Below are 19,968 nucleotides of genomic sequence, written 5' to 3' on the forward strand. Positions count from 1 at the left end.
ATGAAAGAATCCTGTCCCACTGCTGATCCATGGGCAGAATGTGACTTTATCAAACACTTCCACCCCAAAGGTCTGTCCTATGGTGAAGGAGAATGGCTGCTCCCTCTTCTGCAGGACTCCTGGTTGCTGTGAAGAGGCTGGAGTAGATGATCCCTGTGGGGTGGGTGATGGATGGGGTCAGTCAGGAGGTGCTCAGAGGCAGGAGAGGATAGCAGGACTTTGCTTGCCCTGCTGCTGCCTCTCCTCAGGGGCCCCTGTACACCTGCACAGGGCTTGTCCTTGGCTCTGCTCCACTGCTCACCCTATGGCCAAATTCCCAGGGACAGTAGAGCCTGCGAGATGGGGCACTCTTAGGGTGATGGCCTGAAGAGAAAGATGAGGGGCCACCCCACACCTCCCTTTCCTCTCACCCAGCTGTGCCACTTCCAGCCCAGCTTCTACCCTGCGCCCCGCATCAGTCACCCCCAACTCGAGACCATGGCTGAGGCGGCAGCGTCCCGGCAAGGCCCGCCTTTGCCGCCTCTTACCACTGGGTGGCGCTGCCCTCCCCAGCGCGGAACGCGAGGCTCCGCTTCTGTGTTCCCGGGGGGACGTGGAGCGGGCAGGGCGCGTCGCCTGCCGGAGCGCTGAACGGAGCGCACCGCTTCCCGGAACGAGCGCGATGGCGCGCAGCAGCAAGGTGAGGGAGGGGGGGTCTAATAGGATCCCCGCATCCCTTTGGCATTTCTTACCCCGTTTTGTCTGCCATCTCTCCCCGGCTGGAGCCACCGTTGCCCGCCTGTAACGGGAGCGCTGTTTAAGCTTTGGCCCTGGGCGGTGGGTGTTGGCGCGACCCCGTGGTCGCTGTGTGGGGCTTCTTAGGGCGCCGCGGAGTCGTTCCGGTACTGCTGCCTCTCTGGGAGCTGAACGTGGCCGATTCTCTTATGCTCACCTGGGGGAAACGGCTTTACGGCTATTAGGCGGCTTGTCTGTGCTGGCTTGGAAAGGGCGTGGAGCAGCCTAGTTTAGTGGAAGATATCCCTGCGCAAGGCAGACGGTGTGGAACTAGATGACCTTTAAGTCCCCCCCAAACCATTCTGTGATTCCGTGGTACCGCAGTCAGCATGGGGTTTAACTGGCCTGGTTTACCTTCAGTGAGATAACTTCGAGGTTAGTAGCAAACAGCACAACAGCCGCGGCTGCAAAGCCTGGCTCTGAAACCAAGTAACTCCTCCCTTTGCCGACCCCCGAGCTGCTGTGGGTACAAAAGATGTCTATTTCAAAGGAACGTCAGTGTTTCCATCTTGGAGGCAGCTGTGATGTTGAGCGCTGTGCAGCTACCACAGTAGTAGTATTCTGTTCTTGGTAGGATAATAGTAGAAATGGTTTTGCCCTGTTAGAAATGCAGTTTGTTTGGTATGTTTAAGGAATCCTGTTGGTGAAACCTGTGTTAAGATCTTTTTTGATATTCGGTATCTGTAAAGCACAGGTTTCATCTGTATGGCCTGCTAAAGTCCTGCTGTAGCCATGTCTTGTAGCTTAATTATAACTAGCTTCAGCAGTAAGGTTAAAGGCAGCTTGTTCCATTTTCACCCTTATCAGTACTCGAGCAAAACAGATGGAGATTAGCACAGGTGTGACAGTGTTGTCCCACAATCACACATGCTGTGCATCTTAAAAGCTTTGCTTAGTAGGCTGCACCTGAAAATGGCAGCACTGAATGCTCAGGTGAGATGCTCAGAAGTTAATAACAAATGAAAAGACATATGAAGGATTACCAAAAGAGAGACTTGCTGTCTTCGAGAAGGAGAATTCCACATACCTGAATACACACCAGGCTTGGAGTTTTACTGCCTTCTAGAAAAGCGTGTTAGCACTTGACACTTGATCGTTTTCTTCTTAAGCAAAACAGCAGCTCTTGACTGGCTACTTTGCTGTCATCTTTCCAGCTCTGAAGAGCATTTTACCTGTCTGAGACAGCAGAATTAATGCAACTGCCAGCCGTTGTGTGTCTTGAGGCAGGACTGCAATAAGCAAAGGGTCTGCAGTTGCTGGTAGAGTAATTCCTCAGGCTGGCAGGTGAGCAGTAACAAGGCTCTTGTGAGAACGTCGTGCAGCCTCAGTTAGTGTCCCTATTTTGCTCTAAGCTGCAGACCTAGCAGACTCAGAGGCATTAATTCCTAGCTCCCAGTCAAGCCAGCAGCAAAAGCAGAGTGATGAGTAGTGCTGAGAATGAGTGGAACGTGCTGGACATCTTGTAGAACCCTGTTGCTTAGCCTTTTTTCTTTCTTCCTCTTGTCCTGGAAGGATGTAGGGAGTTAAAACAGTGCTTGTTAAAATGACAGGGGAGATGCACAATATATTCTGGTAAAAGGAAGAGGATAAGAAAATAATTTTGGAGCTTTAATACAGAGGATTAGACAGGTAGTCTGGGCAAATTATTCATGTTCATTAAACTTGTTATTTAGAATTATCTATTTGGGTGACAAAAAGAATCAGGTTTTCTTTTGGTTGATGTTTAAAAAGGTACTTGGAATTATTTGACCAGCCATTTGCAAAAGAGCTTAGACCAACATCTTTTCTTTCTGTTCATCCCTTTTGCTTTGCAAAAGCAGACTATACATCTCATATTGCTTGACAGTCTCCTAATTTGATTTATTGCTCACATCTTTTGGCAGCTTCAGTTCTTGGAGAATTGAATATATTTTGTATTTTAAAACAAGGTGACTGTTTTCAGCCTAGGTAATACCTAACTTTCCTGTGTTCTGGCTAACAGTAAGTTTTTGAAGGCAGTGTAATTTAAGTTATTGACAATCCACCAGGCAAGGTTTTGATCTATATTTAAAGAATCTTGGTTTAATTAGTGACAATAACTTTCAGCTGGCTTTTTGTAAGTGTCCTGCAAGATGCAGGGCATAATTTTACTGAATTCTTCTTGCATAATTCAGCTGCATGGTAAAATTACTCAGGTTAATGAAGGTAAGCAGAGTCTGTGGAAGAACTTGAAAGGAACTTAGCAACGGTTGAACAAGAGAAACGGTTGAACATGAAGAAATTTTATTCACATGCTAGTTTATAAATCAGTTAAGGGGAAGACTTGGGCAGTGTTACATGCAGTTACATACATACAGTTAAAGCAATGATCAGAAATGTGAACACATAGATAGCTCATGGGATTTAAGCCCCTAAATTCAAATTGTAATTTATCCTTCCAAGGCATTAATAGCATAGCTGCATGGTGCAGGCACCTGCAGTAGCATAAATGTTGTGGCTGTCCCTGGGAACTATAGGAGCGGTATCATTCTTACTGTGCTTGAGTTAGACCAAAGACTGGTCTCTGCAGCTATTCTGAGCTTACTGTGAGGGGTGGATGTAGCTGTAGACTTTCGGAAACAATCTTTACGTTGTGTCGTGCAGGTATGTTGTATTGTGTTGTGCTTATAATTGTCAACCAAAACATCTCTGCTTTATTTCCTTACTGTAGAAGACCTCTGAAATTGCTAAGGTGTTTGTTAGGTTATACAGAAATTGTCCATCTCAAGAGATTATTGAGAAACATAGGATTTCTTGTATTTTCCACAGAGATGTCTGGAACATCATGCAGGATTAAATGATGCTCAGTTCTGTGCAGTTGTACTGGTTCTGTTCTTCCCTATTGTCTCCTATTAGCAGTTACTGTAAAAGAAACCAGTAGTGATGTAGCTTGATTTTTAGGTTTTGTACGTACCCTTTTAAATAATTATGCTCATATTTACCCTTTGCATGCATTCTGTTTCACTTCTAGGTGGCCATAGTGCTGTGCCTGGATGTAGGGTTTACAATGAGCAGTTCTGCCCCTGGTGAGGAGTCTTCACTTGAACAAGCCAAGAAGGTTATGACAAAGTTTGTGCAGCGACAGGTTTGTGTGACTTTACACGTGGTAAAAAACTTGTTAAAAAGGGAGAGGAAGCAATAACGTGTGAAATATTTTCCTTATTTGCTAATAATTGAAATAAATGGGAAATGAGTATGGATTAGACTATTTTTTATGAAGGAGTGACAGATCAGTGCTCTTTGTTTCAGCTGTACTTTTGTGTGAGATATAGCAGTTGAATTGGTAATTCGTTTTCTTCAGGGCAATAGAAACTTTTAGGGGAAACAAGTGCTCTTTCTCTAAAATGCTTCAACATTTTTAAGATCTGCCACAATGAAGATTCATTTTAAGGACTGTGTCAACTGTATTTGTTTTATCCCAGATATCATCGTATCAATCTGTTAGTTTTAATTATATCTGAATTAGTGACCCCTCTGTAAGTTTACATTTGGGTACTATAGCGCTGAAAACGTAAAAAAAAAGTAAATTCACTGCACTTGACATTGTGTCAAAATTAGTTTCGCTTGCTGGAGTCTGTGTAACATAGTTGTGTATGAATCTACCTGTGTTTTTATACCTATTTTTTATTTTCTGTGTTTCCAGGTTTTTGCTGAGAGTAAAGATGAGGTCGCTGTAGTTTTGTTTGGCACTGATGGTACTAGGAATGACCTTGCCAGTAGAGATCAATACCAAAACATTACTGTACATAGATCACTAATGCTGCCAGATTTTGATTTGCTGGAAGACATTCAAGATGTGATTAAACCAGGCTCTGAACAAGCAGACTGTATCCTTTCTTTGTACAGCATTTCTTGATTCAGCTGCATAGGATAAAGGAAGTTAGTGTTGTGAAATAGGCTCAGATTTGGATCCAAAATTTTAGCTACTGTAATATCCAGCTAATTTGTGGCTATAAGTTTGTTCCAAAGCAGATTAGCTGCTTTTTTACATTTGTTTAGGCTAGCAGAATGGAGTCTTGGCCTTAGAGGGTCATTGCTTTCATGAAATGTTCTGCTAATTAAAAAGAATGAATATAGCAATAATATTTTTTTTTGGCCTCAAATAAGGCATCTTTTTTTAAATCAATGTTGCAGAACTTGGTTTATGCTTATTCATAAAATAAAAATACTGTTTATGAAATACGTTATCAGAAGTACTAGAAGCCATACAAAGCAGAGGAGAAGTTTATTAGATTGATTTCTATATGAAGTATTTCTAACATTGCTGGTTTGAATGTTGTTCATATTTGAACGTATTCTTTTGTTAGTTGCATAAGGTGAACAGTTTTAAAATAAGACAACCTATATAGAGTCCCTTAGTGTGTTTCATTTATGTGCTGTTAAACTTCCATGTGTTGTCTTTCCTCATTCTGGCCATCAAATGATTGTTCTGAGCTAGAGCTCAGAACAGACTGTCAGAGCTGTTTCAGAGAAGTGTGCAGCCAGTCAGCTGTATTATTAGCAGAAGTAGTCATGTTCCTTCTTCAATGGGTGGGCAGGTTTGTGCTCAGTGATAAAAATAGATTCCTCAATGGAAATTTTGATGAGAAAAGAGCTATAAAGAGGTTTGCCAGATGCAGATGTTTTGAAGGAAAACTTGCATGAGAAAACAGTATCATGTATTGAAAGTACAAATAAGTTTTGTTTGTGGATTCGAAGTAATTTTGTGATGATTAGATTGCTCTTTTGTTGTACTTGATCCTCCTCACTGGGCCCTGAGGCAGCCTTTTTACTTTTCCATCAGATAAATAGGGAAGAGACAAGATCTCAAAACCGGCAAGTTAAACAGTAACTTGCACAGTAGATACTTGGAGAGTACTTGTCTCAAAAGATAGTTTGCTTGTTAACTAAAATGCATGTTTGTCAGTATTTGGGAGGGGGTGGAAACAAAAGATTGTTTCATAGGAAAAGGACTTCTGTGCATGATTCATGTTCTAAATGAGATTTTTCTTAAATTTGCTTAGTTCTGGATGCAATTATTGTGTGCATGGACTTGCTTCAGAAGCAAACAATGTGAGTATGTCACCCAAAGCCTTTTACGGAATTCTGAACTTGCACTTTTGAGCTGATCTGATTTCTTGTCAGTATTATATTTCCAGTATTGTATAAATATGAAAAATGCTTTCAAAACAAACTAACTAAACCAAAACACATTAAAACCAAACCACACTCAACGGGAGTCTGTCCCTGAAGAATCTGCAGGAGACGTGTAGCTTCTCTTAAGAGCTGTCTGATGCCACTAGGAACTTTGCAGTAGATTTATGAATACTTATTAATACAGAGAATATTAATACTAAGTCACAAAGACTTCACTTAATGTCACACATTGCGTGATCCGTTTTCAAAAAATATTAATTCATATGTTTAAAGTGCATAGAAAAGGGCTACCAAACTTATCATGGTGATGGCATATCTCACAAAGAAGAGAAAAAGAGCAGAACTAGAAAGGTTTGTTCAGCCTAGCAAATTAAAGGCTCTTGGAGATAAGTTGGCTTTTTGTAAATATGCAGGCTTGGGAGATAAATGTGCAGTAGGAAAAAACACTGTTTAAGCTGAAAGAAAACATTGGCCCCAAGCATTACAAAGTTGTCAGCGAATGTGCTTAAACTGGCAATATACTATTTCTAATATGTGGTGAACTGATGGTCCAAGGAAAGAAAGATACTCTTATTTCCTCTCAAAACAGAGATTGAACATGATGTTAAAGATATTGTATGATCTAATTGTGAATGCAGAAGACTAGACTTAGTGATGCAGTTTGTATTTTTATGAATAAAATCTAATCAGCATGAAAAGCTGTATCAGTTTAATGTCTGAAACTGAGTTGTGAGTTAAATCACTGTATTTGTAACAGTATAACCTTGAATGCCTATGGAGCAACTGCTTTTGTTATCCTGTGGATAAGTTGCTTGTATGCATCAAGCCTTTTGATATGGGGTTTAATGTCAGTTGAGGAAATATTATCAGGTGAAAATTTGAGAAAATCACCCTTATGCTTAAATATCCAGAAAAACAGTATCGGTTTAACTGAACTTTGTTCTGTAGCTGGCAGAACTTTCTGATGCTTATTGTTACTACTTCTTAACATGTTAAGTAGGGTTTATAGTCCATCTTATCCAATGAATTTACTAAATTAGCTTACTAAAATGGAACGGACACCAACACCAGTAATTTAAAAATACATTTTCCATTTTCGTAAGGACACACAGCTGCAAAGGAGATATCCAGTATAATGAATAAAGCACCTAACGTTTTATTAGTATTTTGTCATCATTGGTGAAAATTGGCAGAATTCCGTTCATTTAGATATAGTTAGTGACTTATCCAGTCACAGGGCTAGAGTCTTCAATTTTAGAAGATAGGAGTGAGTAGGGGGATTCCTACAAAGATAAAAACTTATCATAACAACCAGTGACAGGACAACGTCTACCAAGTAGGTTTGTTTGTAGCAAAAAATTAGAAAAAGGCCTTATAGATTGTATTTCCTATATATGTAAATGGTCTTTTTGTATTTCAAGAGGCAAGAAATATGAGAAGAGATATATTGAACTGTTTACAGACCTTTGTAGTACTGTCAGTGAGGATCAGCTGGAAATTATCATTGCTAATTTGAAGAAAACAGGAATTTCACTTCAGTTTTTGTAAGTATGGAAGTGGCTGTTACACACTATACCTTTTGGGTTTTTTTTTAAGGGAAATGTTTATTCTTTCTTAATAATGATCTTGAAGAAGCTGATGATCTGTTGGTGTATTGTTTCTATAAAGGTGTACCAGTATATAATATGATTAAGTACTTCTATCAATTACATATGCCATGAATTCCAGTTATGAAACAAGTCCCTTTTATTACGTGATGTGCAAATACATGGTAAAATGACGGCTTCTTGTTCAGTTAGAGCCAAAGCTGAAAATGGGTGACAAAATTGCTGTAAAAGCAGAGAACTGGGAAACAATGAGCCAGAAATAGAAACAGTAACAGAAACTTGGAAACAGTAGTTTTGTCACAACAGCAGCCTACATACTTTTAGATAAGGTTGTTACTGGGAAGAAATAAAGAGGTAGTGTTGCAGATGTTTATAGCCTGATTCTGGTGTCAGTAGAAAAGCAAGTCTGAACAGTTATAATCACAGTGATGGACTTGGAAAATGGAAGCGATATCTTAAGTGTTATGACAGGAATCCCATGGCTGTATAGGTATAGGCATTGATCTGAAGAATCACTGATGGTGCTGAGATCTGTATTAGATGTTGCACATGATGGTAACATAGGAAGCTGTAAGCCTTCTAGTAGGAGTTTATTTAAAAACAAGACTTTGTGTGAACATTAATGTTTGCTGCTTATAACAATTTCACAGGAGGAAGTTAAAGCCACTGTTTTACTTCTCTCCATTTTAATATTTACTTTCACTTAGGTCCAGCATTCTGTAAGGAGCAATGTTAAGAATTTGATGAATTCATTAAAACCATTTGCAGACCCACCTGCAAGATAACAGAGGGGTTAGATAGGAAAAAGTGACTAAAAATCATGGGCTGATCCTACACCAAAAAGTTCTTTTCTACTTGTGCTTGGGAGAGGCTGAGTGTAAAACAGTCAGACTATTCTCAGGTTCTCTACACAGTAAAAGAAGGTATGCTTGCAACATGCCTTGACATGGCCTTCTAGCTTATTGAGCTCTTGTTGATCCTGGAGGGAGGCAGTGGCAACAACACCATAAATCTGAGTACATCGTGCAGCTACCTTATCTCCGCACCTGTAGATTGCCATGCAGAGTAGCACTAGCTAACACCACAAGTTAACTTTGCAGTTTTATTCTGTGAAATTTCTGATACATCTTTACATTTTTTTGCCTGTAATGCAGCAAAGGAAAAGCCCTGTGGCTAATAGAAGCATCAGAGAAGTTTTGCTGTTATAGCAGTAGCTGCAAATTTATACCGTCTCCCAGCCACACTGGCAGATGATGCTTGAGAAATACATGTACAAATGTAAAATACTCAGAATAGTGGTTTAAAAATAATGTTTTGCTAAAGCATGTCCTTTTGTTATCACCCATGCTTGTAACTCTTATACCCTGTTTATTGATTAGATTATAACTTGTGGCAGATAGTTGATCTTCCTCCCTGTTGCCAAGTACCAAGTGCATGCTGAACACTGTATAGCTTTGGGTATTATACCATTCTCATCACATGAGTCTCTAAGCACTGCATGATGAAAGTAATCTTACTTTTGTGTATCAGAGGTTTGAAGCTTTTTGCTGCCTAACAGCTTTAAAGTAGTTTCTCTATTCGTCAGTGGATGCTGCTTCCTAAAAAGGTACCAAACACTTTGTTGAAGTTTGGTCTTAATTCTGCTATATGTGACACTGTTGTGCATATTGTTAACTGATTATTATGTGTTGCTTCACAGATAAGTTTAGTGAGGACTAATGAGGAGAAAGCATGGTAGAGATCTGTAGGCTGCTTTCTTGAAAACATAATACAAAGCCAAATTTCTTTTACTTTGTGGAAATGTGGTAAAAGGTGTCATGTGGTTCATTCAAAATTGGATTAGATGAAAGATCATTTAAAAAGTCTGCAGGCATTGTCAGGAGCACAGAGTAGAGGATCTTACTCATCTCTTTTCTGTGGTTATTACACTTTGTTAGCTCTGTGTTATTTTGAAGAGCATCAGCATCATTTTATCTATAACCCCTGGCTGAATTTTTAAATCTGATTCTTAAATGCAGGGAAGAGTGTCATCTTCAGTCAGAAATTCACCTAGTGTGTAAGCTATTAAAATCTCAAAGAGTAACATATATTCCAGAAATAACTAGCAGCTCCACTGCAGAGAAAGTCCTGTTTGCTGGCATATGGAGCCGTTACAGAATCACAAGCCTGGAGTGGCTTTTAACAAGTCATCTAGAGCTATCCTCTACTTCAGATAGGGTCATTTGTGTGTATGTCATTGCTGAGTGGTGTTTGTCTAATCTTTATAAGTATTTCCAGTGATGCAGACTTTTCTATCTCCTTAGGGAGTTGGTTTTAGCGATTATGGTTTGAAATGTCTGTATCAGTTTTTGGAATATCTGCCTGACTCCATGATGCAATTTGAGTGCAAGCTGAGTATGTAAGGCTGATTGTTCCCTTACCCTCTGCAACAGCAGGCTTATATTTAAGACTGTCTTGCCCTCTGGCTCCCTTCTCTATGGGCTTTATTTTGTTCAGTCTGTTTTCATAGCTGATTTCTAATCTGCATTGTCTGTACTGCCTAATCCCTTCCCATATGTGGACATCTTTATTGTTGTATGATGCCCAGAACTGTTGCAGCACCCTGGTGAAGATGTTACCAACGCCAAGTAGACTTGAAATACTACTTAATGTGTTTCACAAGCCATGTGGCTCTTTATACATCTGACAGCAGCTAGATAGAAACTTTTCATACAATTTTTGTTTTGGTTTGTTATTTTAATTAAGAAGAAAGTAAAAATTAGCTGCTTCTGCTTGTATTCTTAGTCTGCCATTTCCAGTGGATGTTGATGATGGAGGTAGAGATACAAGTGCCAGTGTACATCCTCATATTCACAGAAACCCTTTTCCAAGAAAGGGTTTAACTGAGCAACAGAAGGAAGGCATTGATGTGGTGAGGAAACTGATGCATAATTTGGATGAAGAAGGAGGGCTGGAAGAAACTTATACTTTCAGGTAAACTTGGCTAATCCTCGTTATCATACTTTAAATTTACTTTCTGATTTCTTCCCCAAAGGATGAAATTAATTAAATAATCAGTCACTTGAAATCCAGTTTCACTGAAGTCAGTGAATTTTATAACTTATTGTACACACAGTACTTTTCAAACAGCTTTTTCTGTGGCTTCATAGTAGGCAGAAAAGATATCAGTAGAAAAATGAATTTTCTATCTCTGTATTTAAAGAAAAAGAAATACATTTTCTTCCATCTGTGGAATTTGGATAAGTTTTGGTAGATTTTGGAGAGAAGGTTTCTATAAATGAGACTGCAAAAGCATGGTTTGGAAAGTACATTTGCATTTAATGGTAGCCTTTGTTCTTTGTTCTTTTAGCTCACTAGTTTATCGAACTCCCACTAATGTTTTGAGTAATCATAGAATCATAGAATAGTTAGGGCTGGAAAGACCTTAAGATCATCTAGCTCCGACCCCCCTGCCATGGGCAGGGACACCTCCCACTAAATCATGCCTCCCAGGGCTCTGTCCAGCCTGGCCTTGAGCACTGCCAGGAATGGAGCATTCACAACTTCCCTGGGCAACCCATTCCAGTGCCTCACCACCCTATCAGTAAAGAATTTCTTCCTTATATCCAGCCTAAACTTGCCCTGTTTAAGTTTTAACTCATTACCCCTTGTCCTATCACTACAGTCCCTAATGGAAAGTCCATCCCCAGCATCCCTATAGCCTTCAGATACAGGAAGACTGTTATGAGGTCTCCACACAGCCTTCTCTTCTCCAGGCTGAACAGCCCCAGCTTTCTCAAGCCGTCTTCATATGGGAGGTGCTTTAGTCCCCTGATCATCCTTGTGGCCCTCCTCTGCACTTGTTTCAACAGTTTAATGTGCTTTGTAATGTTGCTTGTTGAATCATAAAATGATTAGGGTTGGAAAGGACCTTAAGATCATCTAGTTCCCTGGACTTTAATCAGAGACTACTGTGCTGTTGTGCCAAACAATACACTTTTTTAGAGGTTGAAAGATGGTTTTTCACTTCATGTTTCCCCAGTGAAAGAATGCAAATATATGTTTGTGTCTGAAAAACTGTAGTTAATGATATATCCAACACTTTCCCATGGAGGTGTTGTCTCAGTTGGGAAAGAAGCAAAATGCGTCTGTGTGCTTTATAGAAGTCTGATATTACTGTCTTAGTAATTCTGTTCTACAATTATGGAGTGCCATCTTTATGTAATCTGTTTTTCAGGAATCTTAGTAAACCTTAACTGTAATGTGATTATCAAGTGTAATGTTTAGATGAGGTTTGTACCTTGAGGTTTGCATGTTATTATTCATAATTTTATTTGTGGGGTTTCCTTCTCTCACCCTGCCCAACTGATCTGCTTTGCATCTCAGCAGCCAGTTAAACAGATATTTTGCATTAGTGTGGATTAGTGAAGAAAAATGTATTACTGTGTATGTACTTCATATTAGTCAACATGGAATCAGTCTGCAGAAGAAAGCAAGCTTTGTCAGTTGTCAAAAGGCTGCATGGAAAAGCAGTATCTTTCTGGGCCCGTTTATCCATTAGGATAATCCATATGCATGAAGCTACTACATGGCTTGTCACCTTCTTTATATATTTTTTTTGAATCACAGGTCCGTGCTATTGTGTTAGCTGTCTTTGTGCCATGCTTTCAGGGAAAAGCCAGAATCTTTGGATAAATACACATATGACCAATAGATTAAAGCTTTAGTTGTTTAAAAATATGTGAGATTTTAGATGCGCTTAAGTTACTTATCAAGGTTTAAGAAGCGGTAGAGCAGTTGATGTCATCTACCTGGATTTGTGTAAAGCGTTCGACACTGTCCCACATGACATCCTTGTCTCTAAATTGGAGAGAAGTCAATTTGATGAATGGACCACTTGGTGGATAAAGAACTGGCTGGACGGCCGCACACAAAGAGTTGTGGTCAGTGGCTCAATGTCCAGCTGGAGACCTGTAACAAGTGGTGTTCCTCAGGAATTGGTGTTGGGACTGGTCTTGTTTAACATCTTCGTTACTGACATGGACAGTGGGATTGAGTGCGCCCTCAGCAAGTTTGCTGATGACACCAAGCTGTGTGGTTCGGTTGATAAGCTGGAGGGAAGGAATGCCATCCAGAGGGACCTTGACATGCTTGTGAGGTGGGCTGATGCCAACCTCATGAAGTTTAACCATGCCAAGTGCAAGGTCCTACACCTGGATCGGAGCAATCCCAGGCACAGCTACAGGTTGGGCAGAGAAGAGATTCAGAGCAGCCCTGCGGAGAAGGACTTGGGGGTGCTGGTCGATGAGAAAATGAACATGAGCTGGCAGCGTGCGCTTGCAGCCCAGAAAGCCAACTGTATCCTGGGCTGCATAAAAAAGAGCATGACCAACAGGTCGAGGGAGGTGATCCTGCCCCTCTACTCTGCTCTCTTGAGACCTCACTTGGAGTATTGTGTACAGTTCTGGTGTCCTCAACATAAAAAGGACATGGAACTGTTGGAACAAGTCCAGAGGAGGGCCACGAGGATGATCAGGGGACTGGAGCACCTCCCATATGAAGACAGGCTGAGGAAGTTGGGGCTGTTCAGCCTGAAGAAGAGAAGGCTGCGTGGCGACCTCATAGCAGCCTTCCGGTATCTGAAGGGGGCATATAGGGATGCTGGTTAGGGACTGTTCATTAGGGACTGTAGTGATAGGACAAGGGGTAATGGGTTAAAACTTAAACAGGGCAAGTTTAGATTGGATATAAGGAAGAAATTCTTTCCTGTTAGGGTAGTTAGGAACTGGAGTAGGTTGCCCAGCGAGGTTGTGAATGCTCCATCCCTGGCAGTGTTTAAGGCCAGGTTGGACGAGGCCTTGGGTGATACGGTTTAGTGTGAGGTATCCCTGCCCATGGCAGGGGGGTTGGAACTTGATGATCTTAAGGTCCTTTCCAACCCGAACTATTCTATGATTCTAAGTTAGCTTCGCAAATCTGTCATGATAATTTACTAACTGGGATACATTCTCTGTTTTCTTATATATCATTATTCATGCTGGTAAAAATATTTCAACTCTTGTGAAAATAAATTATTCATGCCAAGAAAGTAAATGAGCAATTTTTTATTTTTTTTTTTTAAAGGGTTTGATATTCTGATTGTTGTACAGGAGGTATTTCTGCTGCCTCTGGATTTTGGGGGAAGGGATTGGAGAGCAGAGACAAGACATTTTTTAAAAGCACAAGTTGAAATGTGCGTTTAGTAGGGTTTTATTGACTACATCTTTGATAAGATGGAGCATTTTTCCTCTCGAAGTGTAAGGTATTAAAAGGGCAGAGTTCATAAATTGAGCTTAAATGACATTTTTAGGCATTTGACATGTTTGATTTTCACACATTCTTGAATGTATGTTGAAAACTTTTACTGATGTCGTAACAGGTTCTTTTTAAAAATCCTGTATTTATGTCTTTATTGCTTCCTTTCCATAAGGAAAAAACAAAATACAATGTGGACTTGTGCAAAGTGTTATTCACTGTCCCGCATGACATCCTTGTCTCTAAATTGGAGAGACATCAATTTGATAGGTGGACCACTCTATGGCTAAAGAACTGGCTGGAGGGCCGCACACGAAGAGTTGTGGTCAATGACTCAATGTCCGCCTTGAGACCAGTAACGAGTGGTGTCCCTCAGGGATCGGTGTTGGGACCGGTCTCGTTCAACATCTTCGTCGCTGACACGAACAGTGGGATTGAGTGCGCCCTCAGCAAGTTTGCTGATGACACCAAGCTGTGTGGTTCGGTTGATACGCTGGAGGGAAGGAATGTCATCCAGAGGGACCTTGACACATTTGTGAGGTGGGCTGATGCCTACCTCATGAAGTTTAACCATGCCAAGTGCAAGGTCCTACACCTGGGTCAAAGCAATCCCAGGCACAGCTACAGGCTGGGCAGAGAAGAGATTCAGAGCAGCCCTGTGGAGGAGGACTTGGGGGTGTTGGTTGATGAGAAAATGAACATGAGCCGGCTTCCATGTGCGCTCGCAGCCCAGAAAGCCAACTGTATCCTGGGCTGCATCAAAAAGAGCATGACCAACAGGTCGAGGGAGGTGATCCTGCCCCTCTACTCTGCTTTCTTGAGACCTCACTTGGAGTATTGTGTACAGTTCTGGTGTCCTCAACATAAAAAGGACATGGAACTGTTGGAACAAGTCCAGAGGAGGGCCACGAGGATGATCAGGGGACTGGAGCACCTCCCATATGAAGACAGGCTGAGGAAGTTGGGGCTGTTCAGCCTGAAGAAGAGAAGGCTGCGTGGCGACCTCATAGCAGCCTTCCGGTATCTGAAGGGGGCATATAAAGATGCTGGGGAGGGACTGTTCATTAGGGACTGTAGTGATAGGACAAGGGGTAATGGGTTAAAACTTAAACAGGGCAAGTTTAGACTGAATATAAGGAGGAACTTTTTTGCTGTTAGGGTGGTGAGGCACTGGAATGGGTTGCCCAGGGAAGCTGTAAATGCTTCATCCTTGCCAATGTTTAAGGCCAGGTTGAACAGAGCCTTGGGTGACATGGTTTAGTGTGAGGTGTCCCTGCTCATGGCAGGGCTGTTGGAACTGGATGACCATAAGGTCCTTTCCAACGTCAACTATTCTATGATTCTGTACTGTTTATCTCATGATAAATATCCCAGTGCATTTTCTCCGTTAATTCTGTTTTAAATTCTGTTAGACATTAAAAAAAGTCAGCTAATCCTAAGAAACTTGAAAATACCAAGAATTTTGTACTGATTTTTCAGGTGTTAATCCTAATTTCTGCCAGACAAGTGCTTTACTGAAGAGAGAGGTAGGTTTTGGGTTTTATCATCATGTGCAGAAGAGCGGGTCAGCACCATTTTGTCTTTGCTTCATCGTGCAATAAAAGAGAAGTTGATTTCTTTCTCTGCATTGTAATTGTACAGCAAAATAGCTGATATGGTTTATATTAGCTGGAAGCTGTTCTGTTGTGCAATCCTATTTGATTTCACAGTAAGACAAGTTACAGTAGATTTTTAATTTTTGGACTCCATTGCTTGAAGTTGTGCAATGAAATTAACATTTTTAGTATAAAATCATTACAGTTCTTTTTTTTCTGTCTTTATAAACTTGTGTATATGCTGCTTATGCTAGAAACGTTGAAAGTAACTTGTTTCACTCTAGCAGAATGCCCTGAAAATAATGAGTTCATTAGTACAGTATAAAAAACAGAGTGTCAAAAGTTAATTACCACACAAACAAAATCCTGTTAATTGAAACTGGATTCTTTATTTCTTTACCTCCACTGCAGAAAACGTTTTGCCACTTAGGGAGCTTTTTGTAATTTGGGTTTTTCAAACAGCTACATGCCCTAATTGGGTGAGCAAAGATAATTGTAAACGCTTAATAAGCAATTGTGTGGTTTCATACTGTCTTTAAGCACTAGTGTCACACCATGGTAAAGGCTTGAAATGTGAATAACCTGCTGTACCATCTCTTTTTTTCATTCTCTTTTTCTGACAATAGTTAATGACAAGATTATTCATACAGTTTATTTTCTAGTGCTTTGTGCAGTCTTAAAACGATTGGACTCCTGCATCTCCTTGAAGAGGGTGTATTGTCTGTTATATTTTATTACAGTTTACCAGAGTTCGTTTCTGTTTTCCTGATTTAGAGAAAGCCTGGAGCATCTTTCAATGTTTAAGAAAATAGAAAGAAGACCTATGGCTTGGCCCTGCCAGCTCACTATTGGTTCTAATTTGTCTATAAGGATTGTGGCCTACAAATCAGTAAGTTCATAAAATCGTATGTTTTAGTGTATTTTGGCAGCAAGTTAGGTGCAGCTGCAAGTTTTTTCTTTAAAACGAAGAAAATAAAAGATAAAACAACATCCAAAATAATTATGGCAGAGATTTTATGTGTGTAGACGCCAGTACATCTGAAACTGTGGTTCCCACAGCAACTCTAACTTCACCATATTGTACACATGTTAAAGAACTAAAATTCACGATGTACAGAAATAGAAGTAATTGCTATCTACACTGTGACACTTAATGGTGTTGAGGTTGATGAACCTAATTAAGAATGCTGCAAGTGTAAAGCTTTTCATTTGGCATAAGTGATATGTCTGCAGCTCAGTAAGACTTTAATATATGATTCTTAAGCTCTAGGCACAAGAGGAATTATGCGCATGTGTATGTAAAATGGTGGGCCTAAATGTTTTACCAGCTGTTGTTTCAGATCACATCTGTTGTTACTTCAGACTTGGAAAAAAAGGTGTATTTTTTCAGCTTGTTTGCTTTATACTCTTTGGTGGAGCTTGTGCATAGTCTGTTTCCCTTACAGTTTATGTGGGTCCTTCACACAGTGCCAGGAAGAAGTAAGTGTATTTAAACACAGAAAATGTGCAAAATTCCAGTTATTGAATAATTAATGGGTAACTATATAGTGTGGCAGCATTGACGGGTCTGGTGAAATGGAGATTACTTGATTTGTATTTGAGCCCAAGACCAAGAGTCTGGCCAATGTCACAATGTTTCTGGAAGATCTATTGTGAAGTTGAAATGTATCTGATTTCTGAAGAGACAGGCATACTAGCCTTGAAAGACATCTCTGCTGCCAGCTTTCTATTTATGCTTATTTATTTTTATTGGGATATTTTGCCAGATCTGTACAAATATGCAGTAAGTGTCCTCTCCTGAAGGTCTTTATTTTGTGTGTAAATTAAGCTTCGGGGAGTGAGCAACATGAACTGAGTGAGTAGCCCAAAGGTCATACAGCAGTTGGGTCAGAGCTAGGAACAGACTTGAGATATCTATGGACATAATCTGTTCTGTCTTTTCTGTTTTCTGGGCAGTTTTCCATTTTTCTTCTCATTCACTAAATACACCATTGATTTTACTAAAGTAGTGATTAAAAAAAAGTATTTTTATTTCCCTGTAGTTGGGAAACATTCACTCATTGCAGACATTTATTCCTTCTTTCCTTTCCCAGTCCTGTTATGCAAGTGGGATCTTCTCGTGCCTTTTGGGGAAGTTCCAGTAATATACGGTATTTTTATCCTGAAGCGTAGTAAGCCTGATGCAAAGCATGGGCAAACAAGCTGAATAAGCATTGAATCTTCTTGCATTTAACACATATCTAATTTTTTTGTCAAAAGTGTTTATATAGGTGGAGGAAGTAAAACACATATCAAGTTAGATGCTATCTTGTGACTAAAAGACTTTTACAAATGACTTGGTGCATTACTTTAATGAGTAATCAAGGCAGATATGGTACAGTTCAGGTGCTAGGTCACAAGCAGATCAATCTGTGCTGAAAGCACTGTGTCAGCAGAGATGCATATTTGAGGCTGTCATTATTAGTCCCTTATTGGCAAAATAATGCAACACTCGGTCTTTGAATTTTTTGCATATTTTTGTAAGCAGTCTGAAAGATGTTCCTTTTCTTTGAATTCTGATATAAAGGTCACAGAAGAGAAGGTGAAAAAAGTTTGGACAACTGTGGATGCTAAAACCCTCAGAAAAGATGATGTGAGGAGAGAAACTGTTTACTGCTTGAATGATGATGATGAGACAGAGGTTCCGAAAGACGATACTATTCAAGGTATGACTTCTTTATGTGCACCCTGAAGACAAACCATGATAATGGCTTGTACTCCTAAATCACCTAAACATCTTTCAGTTTTATACTTTGAAGCCTAGCTGTGATCTTAGAATGTAAGCTCTGTAAGCTGATGGAACACAGACACTGTTATGTGAGACTTTGTCTTTTAAAAGTTCCTGCTTTTGCCAGTAATAGGAATAACAACAATAATACCACCAGGTAGAACTTGGAAGGTACTACAGCTTCCTAAACTATATTCTCTGGAGGACCATACCTCAGTTCTGTATTGAGTAGTGCTGCTACCTCTATTCTGTTTTCAAGTCTTCAGTTGTACTGATAACATGTATACTTTCATAACGCTTTCTTTTCTAGATAACCAGCTGCTCTAGATACTCTGAAATTGGGAAGATGAAACCATTATTTCCTTTATGGATGCACTTTGGAAAACCACCAAGCATAGTCTGATAACAGCTCGCTATGTGTTTCCTTTAAAAGGCTTTATGAAGGAGATTGCTTCTTGAGCAGCATTAAGTAAATTGAGAGCTGAAAATTTCAGCATGTTTCAACTTGTTTTCTTACTGTCGTGTTCAGAGACAAATTGCTTTGGGTTTAATTCTCATCCCTTTTTCCAATTCTTCCTCTCATATCTGCTTTTCATTGCCTGCCCTGTCCTCAGTGGCAGTAGAGGAGGACGCAAGATTGTGAGCATACAACAGGATTGAAAGGGAAAAGTTAGTGGAGGGATCTGGAGAAAAGAAAAGGGAAATTCTGAGAAGCAGAATGTTTGGTGCATGCTCCGTCCCTGTCGGTGTTCAAGGCCAGGTTGGACAGAGCCTTGGGTGGCATAGTTTAGTGGGAGGTGTCACTGCCCATGGCAGGGGGGTTGGAGCTAGATGATCTTAAGGTCTTTTCCAACCCTAAGTATTCTATGATTCTATGATCAAAGGAAGGTTTAGTGTTCAAGAGTCTACTAGTTTTGTTTCTTAAATTCTGTAATAGGTTCTATCCAAGGTAGTCTTATGAAGAATACTTCTTTTATAACCTTCAGCTTGTTTCAGAGCAGATTTAATTCCATAGAAGACTGAAGGCCCCAGAAGAGTATGAAATGCTCTAGTTTTAAAAAACTGAGTTAAGCAAATACATTTACATTTTTTGTACTTGTAACCTTATCTAGGTGTTCCTGCTCCGGCAGGGGGATTGGACTAGATGATCTTTTGAGGTCCCTTCCAATCTCTAGCATACTGTGATACTGTGATATATTCCATTATTAATTTTTTTTCTTCTGCTGTTTTTATCCTGCACAAGGGCAAGTGTATTAACTATATAAGGCGGAACTATTGAGATAACAGTGTAGAAAGTGCTCTCAAATGGATAAAGTAAATTTAAAAATTAAGATCAATACTGTTTTGTTTTTTTTTATTTAACATCTTTCAATTGTAGCAATCATAGGTGTCTTGTAGCAGTAGCAGATAAAAATGTCCCAGTGACTGTGATGGGTTTTTTTTGTTTCTTTAAGCAGAAATGATAGGTAAGCAGTAGTAGTCTGTTTATGTTTTATAACTTCAAAACTTGTAACAAAATAAAAAAATCCACTTTTTATGTTACATATATTTTGAAGCATTTGTAACCATTCTCTGCTGATGTCCTTGACCACCTAAGTTGATGAGTGGATGTGGGATATTAATAAAAAGAAGTGATGAACAGCTCAATTTGAACAAAGAGATCAAAGATTTCTCTATCAGTGAACTTTTTGAAAATACCGTAATTAGACAATATTTTGCGTTGGAAGCACCCGTACTGAAATTCCATTCATTCTGCATGTGTGCTTGCTTTTCAGTTTCCAGGAAAATATAGCTGCAT

General features: G+C 39.9%; 1 protein-coding gene across 3 annotated transcripts in view; it reads left to right on the forward strand.

Annotated features, from left to right (window-relative positions):
- The first annotated feature begins 604 nt into the window (after positions 1 to 604).
- The window catches only part of XRCC5 (X-ray repair cross complementing 5), a 54,109-nt gene continuing 34,745 nt past the window's right edge, over positions 605 to 19,968 (forward strand). Inside the window, exons 1-8 of one of the 3 annotated variants that reach the window (XM_061370144.1) lie at positions 605 to 679; positions 3,764 to 3,877; positions 4,436 to 4,619; positions 5,796 to 5,844; positions 7,350 to 7,472; positions 10,392 to 10,508; positions 16,178 to 16,292; positions 17,970 to 18,108. In XM_061370144.1, coding sequence (XP_061226128.1) covers positions 662 to 679; positions 3,764 to 3,877; positions 4,436 to 4,619; positions 5,796 to 5,844; positions 7,350 to 7,472; positions 10,392 to 10,508; positions 16,178 to 16,292; positions 17,970 to 18,108 — 859 coding nt within the window. In that variant the 5' untranslated portion in view covers positions 605 to 661. Of the gene's footprint in view, positions 680 to 3,763; positions 3,878 to 4,435; positions 4,620 to 5,795; positions 5,845 to 7,349; positions 7,473 to 10,319; positions 10,509 to 16,177; positions 16,293 to 17,969; positions 18,109 to 19,968 lie in introns of those variants that run through there. The other 2 variants (XM_061370143.1, XM_061370145.1) reach the window with 2 other exon arrangements.

Source organism: Neopsephotus bourkii, unplaced genomic scaffold, assembly GCF_033783945.1.
Source record: "Neopsephotus bourkii isolate Nb327-2 ecotype Australia unplaced genomic scaffold, CSIRO-AGI_Nbou_v1 NB_1526, whole genome shotgun sequence".
NCBI classification, from domain to species: domain Eukaryota; kingdom Metazoa; phylum Chordata; class Aves; order Psittaciformes; family Psittacidae; genus Neopsephotus; species Neopsephotus bourkii.